Source organism: Anolis carolinensis, unplaced genomic scaffold (assembly GCF_035594765.1).
Source record: "Anolis carolinensis isolate JA03-04 unplaced genomic scaffold, rAnoCar3.1.pri scaffold_7, whole genome shotgun sequence".
In the NCBI taxonomy this organism is placed as follows: domain Eukaryota; kingdom Metazoa; phylum Chordata; class Lepidosauria; order Squamata; family Dactyloidae; genus Anolis; species Anolis carolinensis.
In genome coordinates, this window is record NW_026943818.1 from 38314895 (window position 1) to 38335741 (window position 20847).

At 39.3% G+C, this 20847-nt stretch overlaps 1 protein-coding gene across 1 annotated transcript; it reads right to left on the minus strand.

Moving 5' to 3' along the window:
* Window positions 1-382: 382 nt before the first annotated feature.
* rnf126 (ring finger protein 126) lies at window positions 383-20049 on the minus strand. Its single transcript, XM_062960318.1, has 9 exons — window positions 19893-20049; window positions 16052-16110; window positions 13709-13772; window positions 13381-13625; window positions 11175-11243; window positions 10927-10996; window positions 10670-10763; window positions 4999-5114; window positions 383-1098 (listed from the first exon to the last, which is right to left on the minus strand). The coding sequence occupies exons 1-9, from the start codon at window positions 19965-19967 to the stop codon at window positions 934-936; spliced, it is 957 nt and encodes a 318-aa protein (XP_062816388.1). The 5' UTR covers window positions 19968-20049; the 3' UTR covers window positions 383-933.
* Between the last annotated feature and the right edge of the window lie 798 nt (window positions 20050-20847).

The following is a 20847-nucleotide window of genomic DNA, read 5'->3' on the forward strand; positions in this document are numbered from 1 at the left end:
TAGAAGAATCAAAGGCAGATTGTTTTCCTCACGTAATAGTCGCACTTGTGAACGGAGAAATAATGGCGTTTTTTGTCATGAAATAGGGCAGTCATTTTCTCCTTTCATAAAAAAACAGAAATAGAAGACTCAAAGGCAGATTGCTTTCCTCACGTAATAGTCGCACTTGTGAACGGAAAAATAATGGCGTTTTTATGTAATGAAATAGAGCAACAATTTTCCACTTTCATTAAAAAATGGAAATAGAGGAATCAAAGGAAGATTGTTTTCCTCACGTAATAGTTGCACCTGTAAACGGAAAAATGGTGACTATTATGTGATGAATTAAAGTAACCCACACGACGCAATCTTGCCGTCCCCCTGAAAGCACAAACCCTTCCGCTTCCGAGCTGAAATGTCCATTTATTTAACAGCGGTAATAATAATTTAAAATTATAAAAACCCCTTTTGTTTTCCTCCGCGTCGAACGAGCGAGAGAGAGGAGACCGAACCAAGGAAGGCGGACACGGGAGACGGGGCGTCGCTTCTAAACAACGGAAAATCTGACTCCCCGACAATGTCGAAAAAACCCACCGGGAAGGGAGGGAGGCGGGGCGCGAGAAAATTTCCAGGGCGCGAGAAAACGGAGGGGAAGCGATTGGTCAAAACGAGGGGTGGGTTGCGAAATAAAGTCCTAAAAACTTCGAGAACTCCTCCGTACGGCTCCCAACCGCTTTGGTACGAAACATTCGGTGTTTAACGGCCGCCGGCAAACAAAATTCTCGCATTCTCGCGACGGGACGCGGGATGCGGGGAGGAAAAAAGGGGTTTCCGGAGGAGGTTTTGCAGCCCGTGATATCGTCGGACAACGAGGAAAGGAAACAAAAAAAAAAAAAAAAGGGACCGGAGCGACGCCGTGGTCTCGTCCGCCGGTTCCATCGCAGTGCCGCCTCTTCAGGAGTTGTTGGCCGAGTTCTCGTTGCTCGGCGAACTGGAGGACGAGGAGGAAGACGACGACGACGACGAGGCGGCGGCAAAATTCATGGCCGAAAGTCCCGGCGGGTTCGTTGCGGTGTTCTGTCCGCTGAGGCTTTTCCGGCACACGGGACACGTGTCATGCTTCCGTCGGGAGGGGAGAGGAAGAGGCGGGAGCACGGAAGACCGGAAGAGACAACGGAAAGGAAAAGAAAAGCGTCAACACAACGCGGTTCGGACCCACCTCGACCCCAGGCCACGGGATTCTGGGAGTTGTAGTTTGACAAGGACTTTCTCTCTGGGCGCCTTGCCAAACGGCAACACCCAGAACGCCATAGCGCTGAACCCTGGTCAAATTGCATTCGTTTGGACCCAGATAAGGCCTTGCAAAGCCACAAACTGCATTCATTTGGACCCAGATAAAGCCTTGCAAAACTGCATTGATTTGGACCCAAACAAAACCTTGCAAAGCCACAAACTGCATTGATTTGGACCCAGACAAGGCCTTGCAAAACTGCATTCATTTGGACCCAAACAAAACCTTGCAAAGCCACAAACTGCGTTCATTTGGACCCAAAGAAGGCCTTGCAAAACTGCATTGATTTGGACCCAGACAAAACCTTGCAAAGCCACAAAATGCATTGATTTGGACCCAGATAAGGCATTGCAAAACTGCATTGATTTGGCCCCAAACAAAACCTTACAAAGCCACAAACTGCATTGATTTGGACCCAGACAAGGCCTTGCAAAACTGCACTGATTTGGACCCAAACAAAACTTTGCAAAGCCACAAACTGCGTTCATTTGGACCCAGACAAGGCCTTGCAAAACTGCATTCATTTGGACCCAAACAAAACCTTTCAAAGCCAGAAACTGAATTCATTTGGACCCGGACAAGTCCTTACAAAACTACATTCATTTGGACCTAGAGAAGACTTTGCCAAGCCACAAACTGCATTTGTTTGGACTCAGAGAAGGCCTTGTAAAGGTACAAGCTGAATTCTTTTGGACCCAGAGAAGGCCTTGCAAAACTACGAACTGCATTGATTTGGACCCAGACAAGGCCTTGACAAACTGCATTCGTTTGGACCCAGACAAGGCTTTGCAAAGCCACAAACTGCATATTATTATTATTATTATTATTATTATTATTATTATTATTATTATTTTGGATGGTCATCTGTCAGGGGTGCTTTGATTGTGCATTGCCTGCATGGCAGGGAGATGGACTAGATGGCCCACGGGGTCTCTTCCAACTCTATTATTATTATTATTATTATTATTATTATTATTATTATGGATGGTCATCTGTTGGGGGTGCTTTGATTGTGTTTTTCCTGCACGGCAGGGAGTTGGACTAGATGGCCCACAGGGTCTCTTCCAACTCTATTATTATTATTATTATTATTATTGATGGTCATCTGTCAGGGGTGCTTTGATTGTGCATTGCCTGCACGATAGGGTGTTGGACTAGATTGCCCATGGGGTCTCTTCCAACTCTATTAATAATAATAATAATAATTCATATTATATTATTATTATTATTAATAGTAATAATCATATTATTATATATGATTATTATTATTTTTATACATATCATATTATTATTATTTTATTGTATGACACAACAAACAAGATAGATATGCTGGATTTCGTTTCACAAAATCACAAGTCGAACACTTCCCAAGTGTCTAGGATGTATTTTCAGATGATGCGTGCAGATCCCAGTCGGGTGGCCTTTTGCAGTTGGCAGATCATAATTTTGTCAATGTCTATTGTTTCCAAATGCTGGCTGAGATCTTTTGGCATGGCACCCAGTGTGCCCATCACCACCGGGACCACCTGCACTGGTTTCTGCCAGAGTCTTTGAAGTTCAATTATTATTATTATTATTATTATTTTGGATGGTCATGTCGGGGGTGCTTTGATTGTGCATTGTCTGCATGACAGGAAGTTGGACTAGATGGCCCAAGGGGTCTCTTCCAACTATATTATTATTATTATTATTATTACTAGCTGTGTCCGGCCACGCGTTGCTGTGGCGAAGTATGGTGGTATGGGAAATAAAGTATCTTATATTATCTACTTAGAACTGGATTATATGAGGTCCCTTCTACACAGCTGTATAAAAGGCACACTGAAGTGGATTATATGGCAGTGTGGAGTCAAGATAATCCAGTTCAAAATAAAGAATACAGTAGAGTCTCACTTATCCAAGCTAAACGGGCCGGCAGTAGCTTGGATAAGCGAATATCTTGGATAATAAGGAGGGATTAAGGAAAAGCCTATTAAACATCAAATTAGGTTATGATTTTACAAATTAAGCACCAAAACTTCATGTTATACAACAAATTTAACAGAAAAAGTACAATACGCAGTAATGTCATGTTGTAATTAGTGTATTTACGAATTTAGCACCAAAATATCACGATATATGGAAAACATTGACTACAAAAATGGCTTGAATTATCCAGAGGCTTGGATAAGCGAGGCTTGGATTAGTGAGACTCTACTGTATAAGATTACAAATGGGTTATATAGCTGTGTGGAAGGGCATTGAGTCTACACTGCCATATAATCCAGTTAAAATCTGATAATCTGTACTTTATAGGCAGTGTGGAAGAGGCCTAAGTGAGGCCTAACTCTGCCTGTCCCCTGGGCTGAGTGGGTTGCTAGGAGACCGAGTGGGCGGAGCTTAGCCTTTAACTGGCAGCAATTGGATAAAAACAACTATTCCTCTCCCTCTAATTAGGACTTTATTTTTATTTTATTTTTATTGTATGAACGTAGAGGCGTGGATGAGGGGTTGTGCTGCCAACTTTAGTGTTTCTGGGATGTGTAGTTTTGTTGTTTTGTCCTAGTCCGAAATTTCATTACCCTTTTATATAGATAGACTATTATTATTATTGTATGACACAGCAAACAAGATAGACATGCTGGATTTCGTTTCACAAAATCACAAGTCGAATACTTCCCAAGTGTCTAGGATGTATTTTCAGATGATGCGTGCAGATCCCAGTCGGGTGGCCTTTTGCAGTTGGCAGATCGTAATTTTGTCAATGTCTATTGTTTCCAAATGCCGACTGAGATCTTTTGGCATGGCACCCAGTGTGCCCATCACCACCGGGACCACCTGCACTGGTTTCTGCCAGAGTCTTTGAAGTTCAATAATAATAATAATAATAATAATTATTATTATTATTATTATTATTGATGGTCATCTGTCGGGGGTGCTTTGATTGTGCATTGCCTGCACAGCAGGGAGTTGGGACTAGATGGCCCACGGGGTCTCTTCCAACTATATTATTATTATTATTATTATTATTGACACAACGATGTTGTATGACACAGCAAACAAGATAGACATGCTGGATTTCGTTTCACAAAACCACAAGTCGAACACTTCCCAAGTGTCTAGGACTGTGTGATGTATTTTTGGATGATGCTGCAGATCCCAGCAGGGTGGCCTTTTGCAGTTGGCAGATCGTAATTTTGTCAATGTCTATTGTTTCCAAATGCCAGCTGAGATCTTTTGGCACGGCACCCAATGTGCCCATCACCACCGGGACCACCTGCACTGGTTTCTGCCAGAGTCTTTGAAGTTCAATCTTGAGGTTCTGATAGCGGCTGAGTTTTTCCTGTTGTTTTTCATCAATGCGACTGTCACCTGGGATGGCGACATCAATTATCCAAACCTTGTTCTTTTCCACAACTGTGATATCTGGTGTGTTGTGTTCCAGAACTTTGTCAGTCTGGATTCGGAAGTCCCACAGTATCTTTGCGTGTTCATTATTATTATTATTATTATTATTATTATTATTATTATTATTATTATTATTATTATTTAATAATTGTATGACACAGAGTCTTTGAAGTTCAATAATAATAATAATAATTATTATTATTATTGATGGTCATTTGTCGGGGGCGCTTTGATCGTGCTTTTCCTGCATGGCAGAATGGGGTTGGACTAGATGGCCTTTAGAGGTCTCTTCCAACACTACTGTTCTATTATTATTCTAATATTCCGCTTCGGGGACTCACTTGTTCCAGCCAGGGGACGATGCAGCCGTCGTGGAAAAGGTGGTTGCAGGGGAGTTGCCGGACACTCTCCCCGGCTTCGTAGTCCTCCTTGCAGACGGGGCACTCCAGCCCGGAACCTGCGCAAAGGGAGAAGCGTCACGGTACTATACATCCCAGACATTGGACATCTTGTAGGGACTGGGATGTATAGTTCACCGGCAATCTAAGCGCATTCTGGACCCCACCAACGATGGACCTTGAACTCGGTTCGCACACAGAACCCCCTTGACCAAGAAAAAATACTGGAGGGATTGATAGGAGTTGTAGTTCACCTACATCCAGGGCGCACTATGAACCCAAACAATGATGGATCTGGACCAAACTTGGCATATATAACCGATATGTCCAAATGTGAATACTGGTGGGTTTTGAGGGGAATTGGCCTGGACCAGGGGTCCCCAAACTAAGGCCCGGGGGCTGGATGCGGCCCACCGAGGTCATTTACCTGGCCCCCGCCCTCAGTTTTATAATATATTGTATATACATATAATATTGATAATAATAATATAATGTAATACAATATAACGCTAATAATAAAACCATATAATAACATTAATTATATATTCTATATTACTAATAATATTACAGTATAGTGGTATAGGTTCAATATAGTAATATATAATGCTAATATTGTGTTATGCAAATAAAATATATTGTATGTACATATAATTTGTAAGCCACTCTGAGTCCCTTTTGGGGTGAGAAGGGTGTGATACAAATGTAGTAAATAAATGCAGTAAATAAATAAATACTAAATAAATACATTTTAGACTTAGGCTCGTCCAAATCTGAAATGACTTGAAGGCACACAACAACAACAACAACAACAACAACAACAACCCTAATTAACTTGACTATCGCATTGGCCAGAAGCAGGACCATATTTCCCATTGAAATCCTGATAAATGTATGTTGGTTAAAATTGTTTTTATTTTTAAATATTGTATTGTTCTTTCATTGTTGTTGTTGTTGTTGTTTTTGCACTACAAATAAGACATGTGCAGTATGCATCGGAATTTGTTTGTATTTTTTTTCAAATGATAATCCGGCCCCTCAACAGTCTGAAGGATTGTGGACCGGCCCTCGGCTTAAAAAGTTTGAGGACCCCCGGCCTGGACATTTTGGAGTTGTAGGTACTGGGATGTATAGTTCACCAGCAATCAATGAACACTCTGAACTCCACCACAGATAGAATTTGAACAAACTTGGCACACAGAGGCCCCATGACTAGAAAAAAAATTACTGGGTGTCTTTGGGGAAAATTCACCTTGATTTGCGGGAGTTGTAGTTCACCTACATCTAGAGCATACTATGAAGCCAAACAATGATGGATCTGGACCAAACTTGGCATATATAACTGATATGTCCAAATGTGAATATTGGTGGCTTTTGAGATGAATTGGCCTGGACATTTTGGAATTGTAGGTACCGGGATGTATAGTTCACCTGCAATCAAGGAGCACCCTGAGATCCACCAAAGATGGAATTGGACCACACTTGAGCCCCCATTACGAGCAAAAAATACTAGAATCCTTTGGGGAAAATTCACCTTGATTTGGGGGAGTTGTAGTTCACCTACATCCAGAGAGCATTGTGAACCCAAACACTGAAGAATCGAACACACTTGGCACATACACCTGAGATGCTGAAATGGTTTGACTGGAGGGGTTTGGGTTAGGGAATTGACCTTACTTTCTGGGAGTTGTAGTTCACCCTACTGCCAATTGAACGCCACCAATGATGCATCCGGAGCAAACTTGTCCAACATCACAAACTTTAAGTACTGATGGAGTTTCTGGGGTTGGCCTGGCATGATGTGAGTTGTAGTTCACCCACAACCTTATGCATTTGATACAATTAAAACTCAGATTTTCAAATAAATAATAAAAATAAATAGTAGATAAAAACGCTATCAGCGGGGAATATGGCCTCCAATTTAATAACCACAAACTATTGAAAGGAACAACTTGCACCGGAATTTACCATAGAATTGCAGGATGTAAATAAAGTAAACAACAACTACTACTTCTGGTGGAGCTCCATTGATGCAATTTTGCACCAGCAGTTACCATAGAATTGTGGGATGTAAATAAAGTAAATAACAACAACTTCTGGATCTCCATTGATGCGACTTGCACCGGCAGTTACCATAGAATTGTGGGATGTAAATAAAGTAAATAACAACAACAACAACTTCTGAATCTCCATTGATGCGACTTGCACCGGCAGTTACCATAGAATTGTGGGATGTAAATAAAGTAAATAACAACAACAACAACTTCTGGATCTCCATTGATGCGACTTGCACCGGCAGTTACCACAGAATTGCAGGATGTAAATAAAGTAAACAACAACAACTGGTGGATCTCCATTGACGCGACTTAGTACGGCCTCCAATTTAATAATCGCAACTATTGAAAGGAATGACTTGCAATGGAAGTTACCATAGAATTGTGAAATATACATAAAGTAAACAACAACAACTTCTGGTGGATCTCCATTGACACGACTTGCACAGAATTGTGGGATGTAAATAAATTCTGTTACCACAGAATTGTGGGATGTAAATAAAGAATTGTAGGATGTAAATAAAGTAAATAACAACAACAACAACTTCTGGAGGATCTCCATTGACTGACTTAATACGGCCTCCAATTTAATAACCGCAAACTATTGAAAGCAACGACTTGCAATGGAAGTTACCATAGAATTGTGGAATGTAAATAAAATAAACAACAACAACAACTTCTGGTGGATCTCCATTGACACAACTTAATACGGCCTTCAATTTAATAACCGCAAACTATTGAAAGGAATGATTTGCAATTGAAGTTACCATAGAATTGCAGGGTGCAAATATAGTAAACAACAACAACAACTTGTGGTGGACATAAATAAAATAAACAACAACAACAACTAATGGATCTCCATTGATGCGACTTAATACAGCCTCCAATTTAATAGCTGCAAACTATTGAAAGCAATGACTTGCACCGGAAGTTACAATAGAATTGTGGGATATAAAGAAAGTAAACAACAACAACAACAACAACTTCTGGTGTATCTCCATTGACGCAACTTAATACGGCCTCTAATTTAATAGCTGTAAACTATTGAAAGCAACAACTTGCACCAGAATTTACCATAGAATTGCAGGATGTAAATAAAGTAAACAACAACAACAACAACTTCTGGTGGATCTCCATTGACGCGACTTAATACGGCCTCTATTTTAATAGCTGCAAACTATTGAAAGCAACGACCTGCACTGGAATTTACCATAGAATTGAGGGATATAAAGAAAGTAAACAACAACAACAACAAATTCTGGTGGCTCTCCATTGACACAACTTAATACAGCCTCCAATTTAATAATCGCAAACTATGGAAAGCAACGACTTGCAATGGAAGTTACCATAGAATTGCGGGATATAAAGTAAACAAAACAAAAAAAAAACAACTTCTGCTGGATCTCCATTGACACGACTTAATACGGCCTCTAATTTAATAATCACAAACTACTGAAAGCAACGACTTGCACCGGAAGTTACCATAGAATTGCGGGATGTAAATAAAGTAAACAACAACAACAACTTCTGGTCTAATTTAATAACTGCAAACTATGGAAAGCAACAACCTGCACCAGAAGTTACCATAGAATTGCGGGATATAAAGAAAGTAAACAACAACAACAACAAACAACTTCTGGTGGATCTCCATTGATGCAACTTAGTATGGCCTCCAATGTAATAACCGCAAACCGGAATTTACCAGGATATAAATAAAGTAAATACCATATATACTCGAGTATAAGCCGACCCGAATATAAGCCGAGGCACCTGATTTTACTACAAAAAAAAACCTGGGAAAACATTGACTCGAGTATAAGCCGAGGGTGGTAAATTTCAGAAATAAAAACAGATACAGTAGAGTCTCACTTATCCAACATAAACGGGCTGGCAGAATGTTGGATAAGCGAATATGTTGGATAATAAGGAGGCATTAAGGAAAAGCCTATTAAACATCAAATTAGGTTATTATTTTACAAATGAAGCACCAAAACATCATGTTAGACAACATATTTGACAGAAAAAGTAGTTCAATACGCAGTAATGCTATGTAGTAATTACTGTATTTACGAATTTAGCACCAAAATATCACGATATATTGAAAAGATTGACTACAAAAATGTGTTGGATAATCCAGAACGTTGGATAAGCGAGTGTTGGATAAGTGAGACTCTACTGTACCAATAAAATTACATTAATTGAAGCATCAGTAGGTTAAATGTTTTTGAATATTTACATAATAATAATAATAATAATAATAATAATAATAATAATAATAATAATAAAACTTTATTTATACCCCGCCACCATCTCCCCAATGGGGACTCGGGGCGGCTTACAACAATACAATATAAACAGCATATAAAAGAACAGCACAACACAATACAATAAACAATACAGTAAATAATATCCATTACAAAATAAAACAAGGAGACAATAAAAACAAGGGCAGACCACATGAACATTAAGTTAAAACTCGGGGTGAGAAAGACATAAAAATAAAAACCACAGCGAACAGGGTCATAAGGGAGTGGGGTATTCTGGAGGATAGATATTAGGGGGAGCAACGGAAAAGAAATATAAAATGGTTACTCTCCAAAAGCGCAGCGAAAGAGCCATGTTTTCAAGTCTTTCTTGAAGGCTGCTAGTGTGGGGGCTTGCCTAATCTCCGCGGGCAGAGAATTCCACAATCGGGGGGCCACAGCAGAAAAGGCCCTCTCCCTTGTTCCCACAAGGCGGGTCTGGGATATCGGGAGTGGGGACAGGAGAGCTTCCCCTGATGAACGAAGGGATCGGGTAGGCTTGTGATAGGAGATACGGTCACGAAGGTAGGTGGGTCCCAAACCGTTTAGGGCTTTATATGTGATGGTATACACCTTGAATTGGGACCGGAAAATAAAAGGCAGCCAGTGGAGCTCCTTGAACAGGGGAGTAGATCTCTCCCTGTAACTCGCCCCCGTAATTAACCTGGCAGCCGAGCGCTGGACCAATTGTAGTTTCCGGGCCGTCTTCAAGGGAAGCCCCACGTAGAGCGCATTACATAAAGCTCTAATTTAACATAAGACTGTCCAACTCTGATTAAATCATTATTCTCATCTTCTTCAATGTAAATGTGCTAATGTATCCTTTTAATAATAATAATAATAATAATAATAATAATAATAATAATAATAATAATAGAGTAAAATAATACATGTAATAATAATAATAATAAATACAGGAAAATAATACATGTAATAAATAGAGTAAAATAATAAATATAATAATAAGATCAGAGTGAAATAATAAATGTATTAATAATAATAATAAAAATAGAGTAAAATAAATGTAATAGTAGCAACAATAATAGAGAAAAATAATAAATGTAATAATACCAATAATAATAGAGAAAAATAATAAATGTACCATATATTCCCGAGTATAAGCTGACCCAAATATAAGCCAACCAGGACCCTCACCCGAGTATAAGCTGAAGGGAGCTTTTTCAGTCTTAAAAAAAGGGCTTATACTCGAGTATATACAGTAACAACAACAACAAAAATAACAACAAGCCCATGACTCACCTACATGCTCTTCTGTTATATGGATAGTGGGAAGCGCCTGGATTTTCTCTTTGTCGGCGGGAGGGGGGCCTGTGTTTTCAAACTGATTCAGGAGCTGAAAGAAATATAGCGTATACGGTCGTATATATGGAAAAAGAACCGCAACACCAAGCATCGCTTGGGAAGGGGTCCCCAAAGGCCATCTAGTCCAAGCCCTGAAGTGGGCTTTCGGGGGTTGACACGGATGCGAAACCCGATCTCCCCGCTGCGAGCTTTACCTGCGTGATAATGGCGTCCAAGCCATTGGCCCCCCAGGCGTAGTCCATGGGATTCGAATGCAAGACCCCCCTTTGAAGACAGAAGACACAGAGTTAGTTCTCCGGCCCTCGGAAAGGCAACTAGAGAGGCTTCGCTGGCTATGATAAACCACCTCTGAGGCTTGCCCAAGGTCCCAAGCGAATGGTTATATAACCATAAACTCAAGCGATCTTTCTCTCTATGCAGCCAGGCGAAAGGTACGACTCACCAGGGCCCCACCCCGAGGTTCGGTATCGTGGTTGGCGCGATGATCCCATTGACCAGCTGCTGGATGATTCTGAGGAGGAAGGGAGATCATTTATTACTATTATTATTTTTATTATGACACAGCAAGCAAGATAGGTATGCTGGATTTCGTATCACAAAATCACAAGTCGAACACTTCCCAAGTGTCTAGGACTGTGTGATGTATTTTCGGATGGTGTCTACCTGCATTTATGGCAGGGGTCCCCAAACTAAGGCCCGGGGGCCGAATGCGGCCCTCCAAGGTCATTTACCTGGCCCCCGCCCTCATTTATAATATAATATTTTTATATCCGTTTTAATAATATAATATATTGTATATACATATTATATTGATAATAATAATTTTTTTATTTTTTTTTATTTTTTTATTACAACATTTATATCCCAACAGGGGACTCAGGGCGGCTTACAATAAAACACACATATAAAACCTGTACAATACACTATAAATCAGTTAAAAATTAACTTACATAAAACATTCATAAAACGCATTATAAAACACAGATAGGCGTGTTCAAGTTTAAAAGACCGAGTCTATACAATTTATACAATATAATACTAATAATAATACCATATAATAATATTAATTATATGTTATATATTACATATAATATTACAGTATAGTGGTATAGTTCAATATAGTAATATATAATGCTAATATTGTGCTATGCTAATAATATAATATACTGTATGTATATACAGCTGCTCTGAGTTCCCTTCAGGGTGAAAAGGGTGGGATATAAGTGTAGTAAATAAATGTAGTAAATGAATAAATAAATAATTTTGGACTTAGGCTCGCCCAAAGTCTGAAATGACTTGAAGACACACAACAACAACAACAATCCTAATTAACCTGACTATCTCATTGGCCAGAAGCAGGCCCACACTTCTGTACATTGTTCTTTCATTGTTATTGTTGTTGTTTTGCACTACTAATAAGATATGTGCAGTGTGCATAGGAATTTTTTTTCCCCAAATGATAATTCGGCCGCTCAACAGTCTGAAGGATTGTGGACCGGCCCTCTGCTTTAAAAGTTTGAGGACCCCTGATTTATGGGTTTGGGCGAAGGGCGGGGGGACCTTGGGGGTCTCCTCCAACTGTAGGATTCGGTTATGCTTATTTGATTATTGCTATAATGTTGTTGTTGTTTTAGTCTGTTTATATTGTTGAATTGCATTTTTATGTACAGTAGAGTCTCACTAATCCAACATAAACGGGCCGGCAGAACATTGGATAAGCGAATATGTTGGATACTTAGGAGGGATTTAGGAAAAGCCTACTACACATCAAATTAGGTTATGGTTTTACAAATTAAGCACCAAAACATCATGTTTAACAACAAATTTGACAGAAAAAGTAGTTCAATACACAGTAACGGTATGTAGTAATTACTGTATTTATGAATTTAGCACCAAAATTTCATGATGTATTGAAACATTGACTACAAAAATGCGTTGGATAATCCAGAACGTTGGATAAGCGAGTGTTGGATAAGTGAGACTCTACTGTAGTTATTATTATTAGTATTATTATTATTATTAGGGGTACAAAAATAAAGTTATTATTATTATTCAGGGTACAAAAATAAAGTTTTAATTATTATCATTAATAATAATAATAATAATGATAATAATTACAACTTTATTATTATTAATAATAATAATATTTGGGGTACAAAAATAAAATTATTATTATTCAGAGTACAAAAATAAAATTATTATTATTAAGGGTACAAAAAAATTATTATAATAATAATTATTATTATGGAGCCTCCGATGGCCTAGGGGATAAAAGCCTCGTGACTTGAAGGTTGGGTTGCTGACCTGAAGGCTGCCAGGTTCGAATCCCACCTGGGGAGAACGCGGATGAGCTCCCTCTTTCAGCTCCAGCTCCATGCGGGGACATGAGAGAAGCCTCCCACAAGGATGGTAAAACATCCGGGCGTCCCCTGGGCAACGTCCTTGCAGACGGCCAATTCTCTCACTCCAGAAGCAACTCTGGTTGCTCCTGACACGAAAAAAAATTATTATTATTATTACATCGCCCTATTTCTCTCCAGGAGAGGGTGGCCATCTGTCGGGAGGGATCGGATTGTGCCGTGGGCAGAACGGGCTTGGACCGGCTGACCCTCGGGATGCGAGGGAGGGTGAGAGGGAGGGGGGCTCACCCTTCGAGCGTGGGGACCCCCTCGTGCCGGCCGGCGGTCCTCCGTGCGGTGAAGCGTGCCCGGGGCTGCCGGGCCCCATAGCGGTGCCGGGACTGGTGCTCCCGCTCCCGCCGGTTCTCGGCGTCCCGGTTGTCCTCCGGCTGGGCGTTGGGCCCGAAGGCCGGGAACTCAAAGTTCTCGTCGATGATCCCGACGGTGAACTGGCCGTAGCCCTGCGGCAGGGTGAAGAGCTGCTGGTCCACATTCTGGCAAGGGGAGGGAGCGCACTGGTTAGAACTGGGAGCCTCTGCCGACGCCAGACTCCCATTCAGACCCTTCCAAGCCTTACCTCAAACGGGTGCCGGTTCTGGTCGCTGGTCGACGCCGAAGAGCTGGAGCCGTTCTCAACGTTCCTACGGAGAGGGAAAAAGATACAGAAGAAAGATGCTTCCCCTGCTATGATGGGAAGTGTCACTTGTTGTTGTCATTTTATTATTATTATTATTATTATTGACACAAAGGCATAGTATGACATAGCAAACGACAATATAATATGACAGTATAATAATATATAAAAAACTCACATTATGCTATATAACGTAATACAATATAATAATAATACATTGTTATAATTGTATATGTATATTACACGTGATATTATGAATAATATTGCAGCATTGTGGTATAGTACAATATCTATATATATAAAAGAGTGATGGCAACCCACAAAACAACAAAACTACAGGCCCCCCAACATCGAAATTTGACCACACAACCCATCATCCACGGCTCTAGGTTGATACAACAAAAAGAAAAGAAAAATAAAGTCCTAATTAGAGGGAGAGGAATAATTGTTTTTATCCAATTGCTGCCAGTTAGAAGGCTAAGCTCCTCCAACTTGGTCTCCTAGCAACCCAATAAAAAATAATAAAAAACACTAAAAATTAATACAATAAAATACTATAATAACAGAAAATAACTAAAAGTAATACAAGAAAATAATAAAATATAATAAATAAAAATATAACTTACAATAAAATTAATAAAAAATTGCAAATAACGTCAAATAAAAATTACACAACAATTTTTAACCAATACCACCACCACTTTGCCACAGCAACGCGTGGTCGGGCACAGCTAGTAGTAATATATAATGCTTATACAGTAGAGTCTCACTTATCCAACATTCGCTTATCCAACGTTCTGGATTATCCAACACATTTTTGTAGTCAACGTTTTCAATACTTTGTGATATTTTGGTGCTAAATTTGTAAATACAGTAATTACTACATAGCATTACTGCGTATTGAACTACTTTTTCTGTCAAATTTGTAGTTAAACTTGATGTTTTGGTGCTTAATTTGTAAAATCATAACCTAATTTGATGTTTAATAGGCTTCTCCTTTATCTCTCCTTATTATCCAACATATTCACTTATCCAACATTCTGCCAGCCCGTTTATGTTGGATAAGTGAGACTCTACTGTATTATGCTATGCTAATAATATAATATACCGTATATGCTCGAGTATAAGCCCACCCAAATATAAGCCAAGGTACCTAATTTTACCACAAAAAAACTGGGAAAACATTGACTCAAGTATAAGCCGAGGGTGATAAATTTCAGAAATAAAAACAGATACCAATAAAATTACATTAATTGAAGCATCAGTAGATTAAATGTTTTTGGATATTTACATAAAGCTCAGATTTAAGATAAGACTGTCCAACTCTGATCAAAACATTATTCTCATCTTCTTCAATGTAAATGTGCTTATGTATGCTTTTAATAATAATCCACCCAGGGGTGAGAAAAGCGGTATAGAAATGCAGTTAATAATAATAATAATAATAATACAGTAGAGTCTCGCTTATCCAAGCCTCGCTTATCCAAGTTTCTGGATTATCCACGCCATTTTTGTAGTCAATGTTTTCAATATATTGTGATATTTTGGTGCTAAATTTGTAAATACAGTAATTACTACATAGCATTACTGTGTATTGAACTGCTTTTTCTGTCAAATTTGTGGTAAAACATGATGTTTTGGTGCTCAATTTGTAAAATCATAACTTAATTTGATGTTTAATAAGCTTTTCCTTAATCCCTCCTTATTATCCAACATATTCACTTATCCAACATTCTGCCAGCCCGTTTACATTGGATCAGTGAGACTCTACTGTATATGTAAGGCATTGAATTTTGACATTTATTATGACAAAATTTAAATCCACCCAGGGGTGAGAAAAGCGGTATAGAAATGCAGTTAATAATAATAATAATAATACATATAGTGTACAATATAAAAATAAAATAAAGCATAAAACATAATATATAAAATAATAAAATGAAACATGATATATAATATATAAAGTAATAGAAAAATAAAACATATAACGTAGAATATAAAAAGAAAAGAAAACATAAAATATAATATAGAAAATAGGAAATAATAAAATAAAATATATATTAAAATAATAGAATAAAACAAAGCATATAACGGACAATAAAAATATAATAAAACATAAAATATATAAAATATAAAATGGATCACAAAATATAATATACACAACTATATAATAAACTAAAATATATAAAATAAAATACAATAAAAAACAAAACAAAACAGGCAGCTCAACCGTCCCATGCCGGATGATATTGGCTTTCCTCCAAGTGAAAGGAAGGGCATTGTCACCTAGACTCTTCCGGAAGCTCTTCTATGAAACCAGATTCACACCTTGGGCAAATGTAGTCCTGTAGATAAAAACAGCAATGATTAAGGCCACAAACACAATAGGGAAAGGCAAAAACACGGGAGATGATTTTGTCATCAAGCTTGAACTCCCCGGATCCCAATGCATGGAGCCATAGCAATTAACCATATCATTGTGTTGTCGAAGGCTTTCACGGCTGGAATCACTGGGTAGCTGTGAGTTTTCCGGGCTGTATGGCCATGTTCCAGAAGCATTCACTCCTGACGTTTCGCCCACACCTGTGGCAGGCATCCTCAGAAGTTGTGAGATCTGTTGGAAACTTGGCAAGTGGGGTTTATATACCTGTGGAATGATGTCCAGGGTGGGAGATAGAACTCTTGTCTCTTGGAGGCAAGTGCGAATGTTGCCATTGGCCACCTTGGTTAGCACTGAATAGTCTTGCAGCTTCAAAGCCTGGCTGCTTCCTGCCTGGGGGGAATCCTTGGTTGGGAGGTGTTAGCTGGCCCTGATTGTGTCCGGTCTGGAATTTTCTCTGTGTCATCTGATGTGGTCCAGCATTTCTGTGTTCTCCAATAATATTGGTTGGTTCATGAAAGGCCTTGCAAACTAATTCAACCAGAGAAGTCAGCCATGGCAGAGCACTTGATGAAGCAATCTGGACACGGCATATTAAAGTAGGTAGAGGTTTTCCCCTGACGTTAATAAGTGTACTAATAATATAATATATTGTATACGCATATAATATTAATAATATTATAATGCAATACAATATAATAATAATACACTATTATAATGGTATATTTATATTACAATATAGTGTTATAGTACAATATAGTAACATATAATGCTTATATTGTGCTATGCGAATAATATAATATATTGTATGTACATATGGCTTGTAAGCCACCCTGAATCCCCTTCGGGGTGAGAAGGGCGGCATATAAATGTCGCTAATAAATAAATAAATGACACAAAAAATGTTAGGAATTCAATTTAAATTAAAACCAGAAACATGCTTATTAGGATTCACAACTACACTAAACAAAAATGAAGATTATTAGAATATTATTTCATATTAGCGCAGCAGCAAGACTGACTTTAGCAAGAATATGGAAAAAGGAAGAAGTCCCAAATGTTGATTAAAATAATAGATATTATGCACATGGATATACTGACACAAAAGATAAGAGAAGGGAAGAATAAAACAGACTGGACAAAAGTTGTAAACTTCTTAAGAGAAAGAAGAATGAACTTCATGATAGATCTGTCTTGCATATAAAAACAAATAAAAAGATGGAGGCTAGAATAAATGAAAGAAACTGTCGAAGAAAACGAAAGAAAAGTCTTCAAAGCAAGGATGGGAAGTCAAAGCACCACTCCCCCAACTTCTATTTTTATTTTATTTTTTTCTCCTCCTCTTATTGCATATATATATATATATATATATATATATATATATATATGGGTTTTTATCCTATTGTTGTTTTTTTCTCTCTGTCCCTCTTTCACTTACTCTCGTTTCCTACTATTCTCCACTATCTAGTTTGTCCCCCCACTTTCGATGTATCCCTATCTTTAAGAAATAAATAAAAACTATATTGCAAATAAATAAATAGTTGTGTCCGACTCTAGGGTTTGGTGCTCATCTCCATTTCTAAGCCGAAGAGCCAGCATTGTCCGTAGACACCTCCAAGGTCATGTGGCCAATGGCATGAATGCATGGAGTACCGTTACTTTCCCTCCAGAGCAGTACCTATTGATTTACTCACATTTGCATGTTTTCGAACTGCTAGGTTGTCAGAAGCTGGGGTTGACAACGGGAGCTCAACCTGCTCCCTGGATTTGAAGTGGCGACCTTTCGGTCAGCAAGTTCAGTAGCTCAGCGGTTTAACACACTGCGCCATCGGGTGCTCTCATACATATAAATATACATATAAACACTCCACTTGCCTAGTTTAGAACAGACGTCACAACCTCTGAGGATGCCCGCCATAGCAGAGGACTTGATGAACCAACCTGGACACAGAATATTATTTAAGAACACAGAAATGCTGGACCACTCTAACAAACAAGGTCCTAAATATTTACTTTATGTGTATTTGTGAATGTTTTTAATGTAATTTAATTTAATGTAATTATTGTAACTGTTATTTATGTGTTTTATATTGTAAGCCGCCCTGAGTCCCTGTATTGGGTGAGAAGGGCAGGGTAGAAATGCTGTAATAATAATAATAATAATAACCACCATGTCAGATGATACAAAGAAGCCACTGAGATCCTTAGGCATGTGGACAATGTCAACAGAAAGAAGGAAACCAGGAAAATGAACACAATCTGGTGACCAGTATTAATAAACTCCAATATCAGGACAGTAAATAAATCACAACACTCAGAAAACAGGGAAATTCCAGACAGGACACAATCAGGGCCAGCTAACAAATTATATTATATTATATTAAGGTATAATATTATGTATATAAATAAATAATAGAAGAGTTCTTGCTTCTGTCCTGGACATCATTCCATATGTATACAGTAGAGTCTCACTCATCCAAGCCTCGCTTATCCAAGTTTCTGGATTATCCAAGCCATTTTTGTAGTCAATGTTTTCAATATATCGTGATATTTTGGTGCTAAATTCATAAATACAGTAATTACAACATAACATTACTGCATATTGAACTACTTTTTCTGTCAAATTTGTTGTATAACATGATGCTTTGGTGCTTAATTTGTAAAATCATAACCTAACTTGATGTTTAATAGGCTTTTCCTTAATCCCTCCTTATTATCCAAGATATTCGCTTATCCAAGCTTCTGCCACTTAGGCCTCTTCCATAGATTATCTAATTTGCACTGGATTATATGGCAATGTAGACTCAAGGCCCTTCCACACAGCTATTTAACCCATTTATAATCTTATATTATCCTGAAAGATGGTCATCCAGCTTCTACATAATAATGATGAAGAAGATGATGATGATGATGATAATAATAATAATAGAAGCATAGAATCCAAGAGTTTGGAGAGACCCCTAAGGGCCATCCAGCCCAACCCTTTCTACTATGCAGCAGGACATAATCCAAGCATTCACAACACATGGACAACGTATAAATACTATACAGGGACATAGACCCTGTCTACCCTCACCACTTTCACAGAACACAAACAACCAAATGCATACTAAACATAAAGACAACCATACAACAGACATTCACTACCACCACTACCTCAACAAGTTCTCACCAACACCACCAGACAACGCCACAGCAACGTGTTGCTGGGCACAGCTAGTGTGTGTGTGTGTGTGTGTGTGTGTGTGTATATATATATATATATATATATATATACACACACACACACACACATACATACATATACATATATATATATATAATTTTAATAGAAGAGTTCTTTCTCCTGCCCTGGACATCATTCCATATATATGTATAATATAATTTATATAAACCCCGCTTGCCTAGTTTCCAACAGACTTCCCAGCCTCTGAGGGATGCCTGCCAGAGATGTGGGGCGAAACGTCAGGAGAGAATGCTTCTGGAACATGGCCAGACAGCCCTCAAAACTCACAGGAAGGCCTTGAAAGCCTTGGACAACACAATAATAATAAATAATGATATCCCAAGGGATAATATCACGGATGATAAGAATAATAGTGAGGAGAAGGGCAAGATCCCCTCAAGACCCGCAAGATCCCCTCATGAGGTGACGGGAGTTGTAGTCCCGAGAGGGCGGCGAGGCCTAGGGCCGCAGGGCTGGGAGACCAGGGGAGGGTGGGGCGGGGGGAGGCGAGGGTTCCTCACCGGCAGCCTCGGGGCGATCTCGGCCGAGCAGCAGTGGCAGAAGAAGCGGCCCGGCTGAGGGGAGGCCTCCGCCATTTTGCCGCCTCAGGCTCTTCCTCTTCCGCCCCCGGGAGGGGAAGGGAGGGCGGGCCGAGCGCCGCCGCGGCGTCCTTGCGTCACCCGCCGACGCGCCGTGACGTCACCGCGCACGACGCACACATTCCTGAGGGGAGGAAGAAGCAGCAGCAGGTGAGGGAGATTCTAGTCACGAGAAGAAGAATAATAAGAAGAAGAATAATTTCCTAGACTATTAAGGGGTTCAATACACAAAATAGGAAGGTTTAGAACCAATTTCCTAGGACAGGCCAACTGGGCCGTTCCAGGTGTTTTGGACTACAACTCCCACAATTCCTAGCAGCCTACCTTATATAATAATAATAATCTAAGAATTCTCACAAAATTTCGCATCTGATGTACATGGATGACCTGAAGCTGTATGGGAAAACGGAAACTGAAATCCAGTCTCTGACTAACATTGATATCAGCATGGAGTTTGGTTTGGACAAATGTTCGACAGTGGCATTGAAGAAGGGAAAAATCACGGAAAGTGAGGGCATAAATATGCCTAATGGCCAAACAATAAAGTGTCACCAGCCAGAGGCCTATAAATATCTGGGCATATTACAGCTGGACAACATCAAGCATGAACATGTGAAGACTGTGGTCAGCAAAGAATACACACAAAGGGTCAGAAAAATTCTCAAAAGCAAGCTCAATGGAGGCAACACCATCAAGGCCATAAACACCTGGGCCATACCTGTCATAAGATATACTGCTGGCATCATAAACTGGACACAGATGGAACTGGACAATTTGGACAGAAAAACAAGAAAACTCATGACCATTCATCATTCACTGCACCCTCGCAGTGATGTTGACCGGCTATATCTGCCTAGAAGATCAGGGGGCAGAGGAC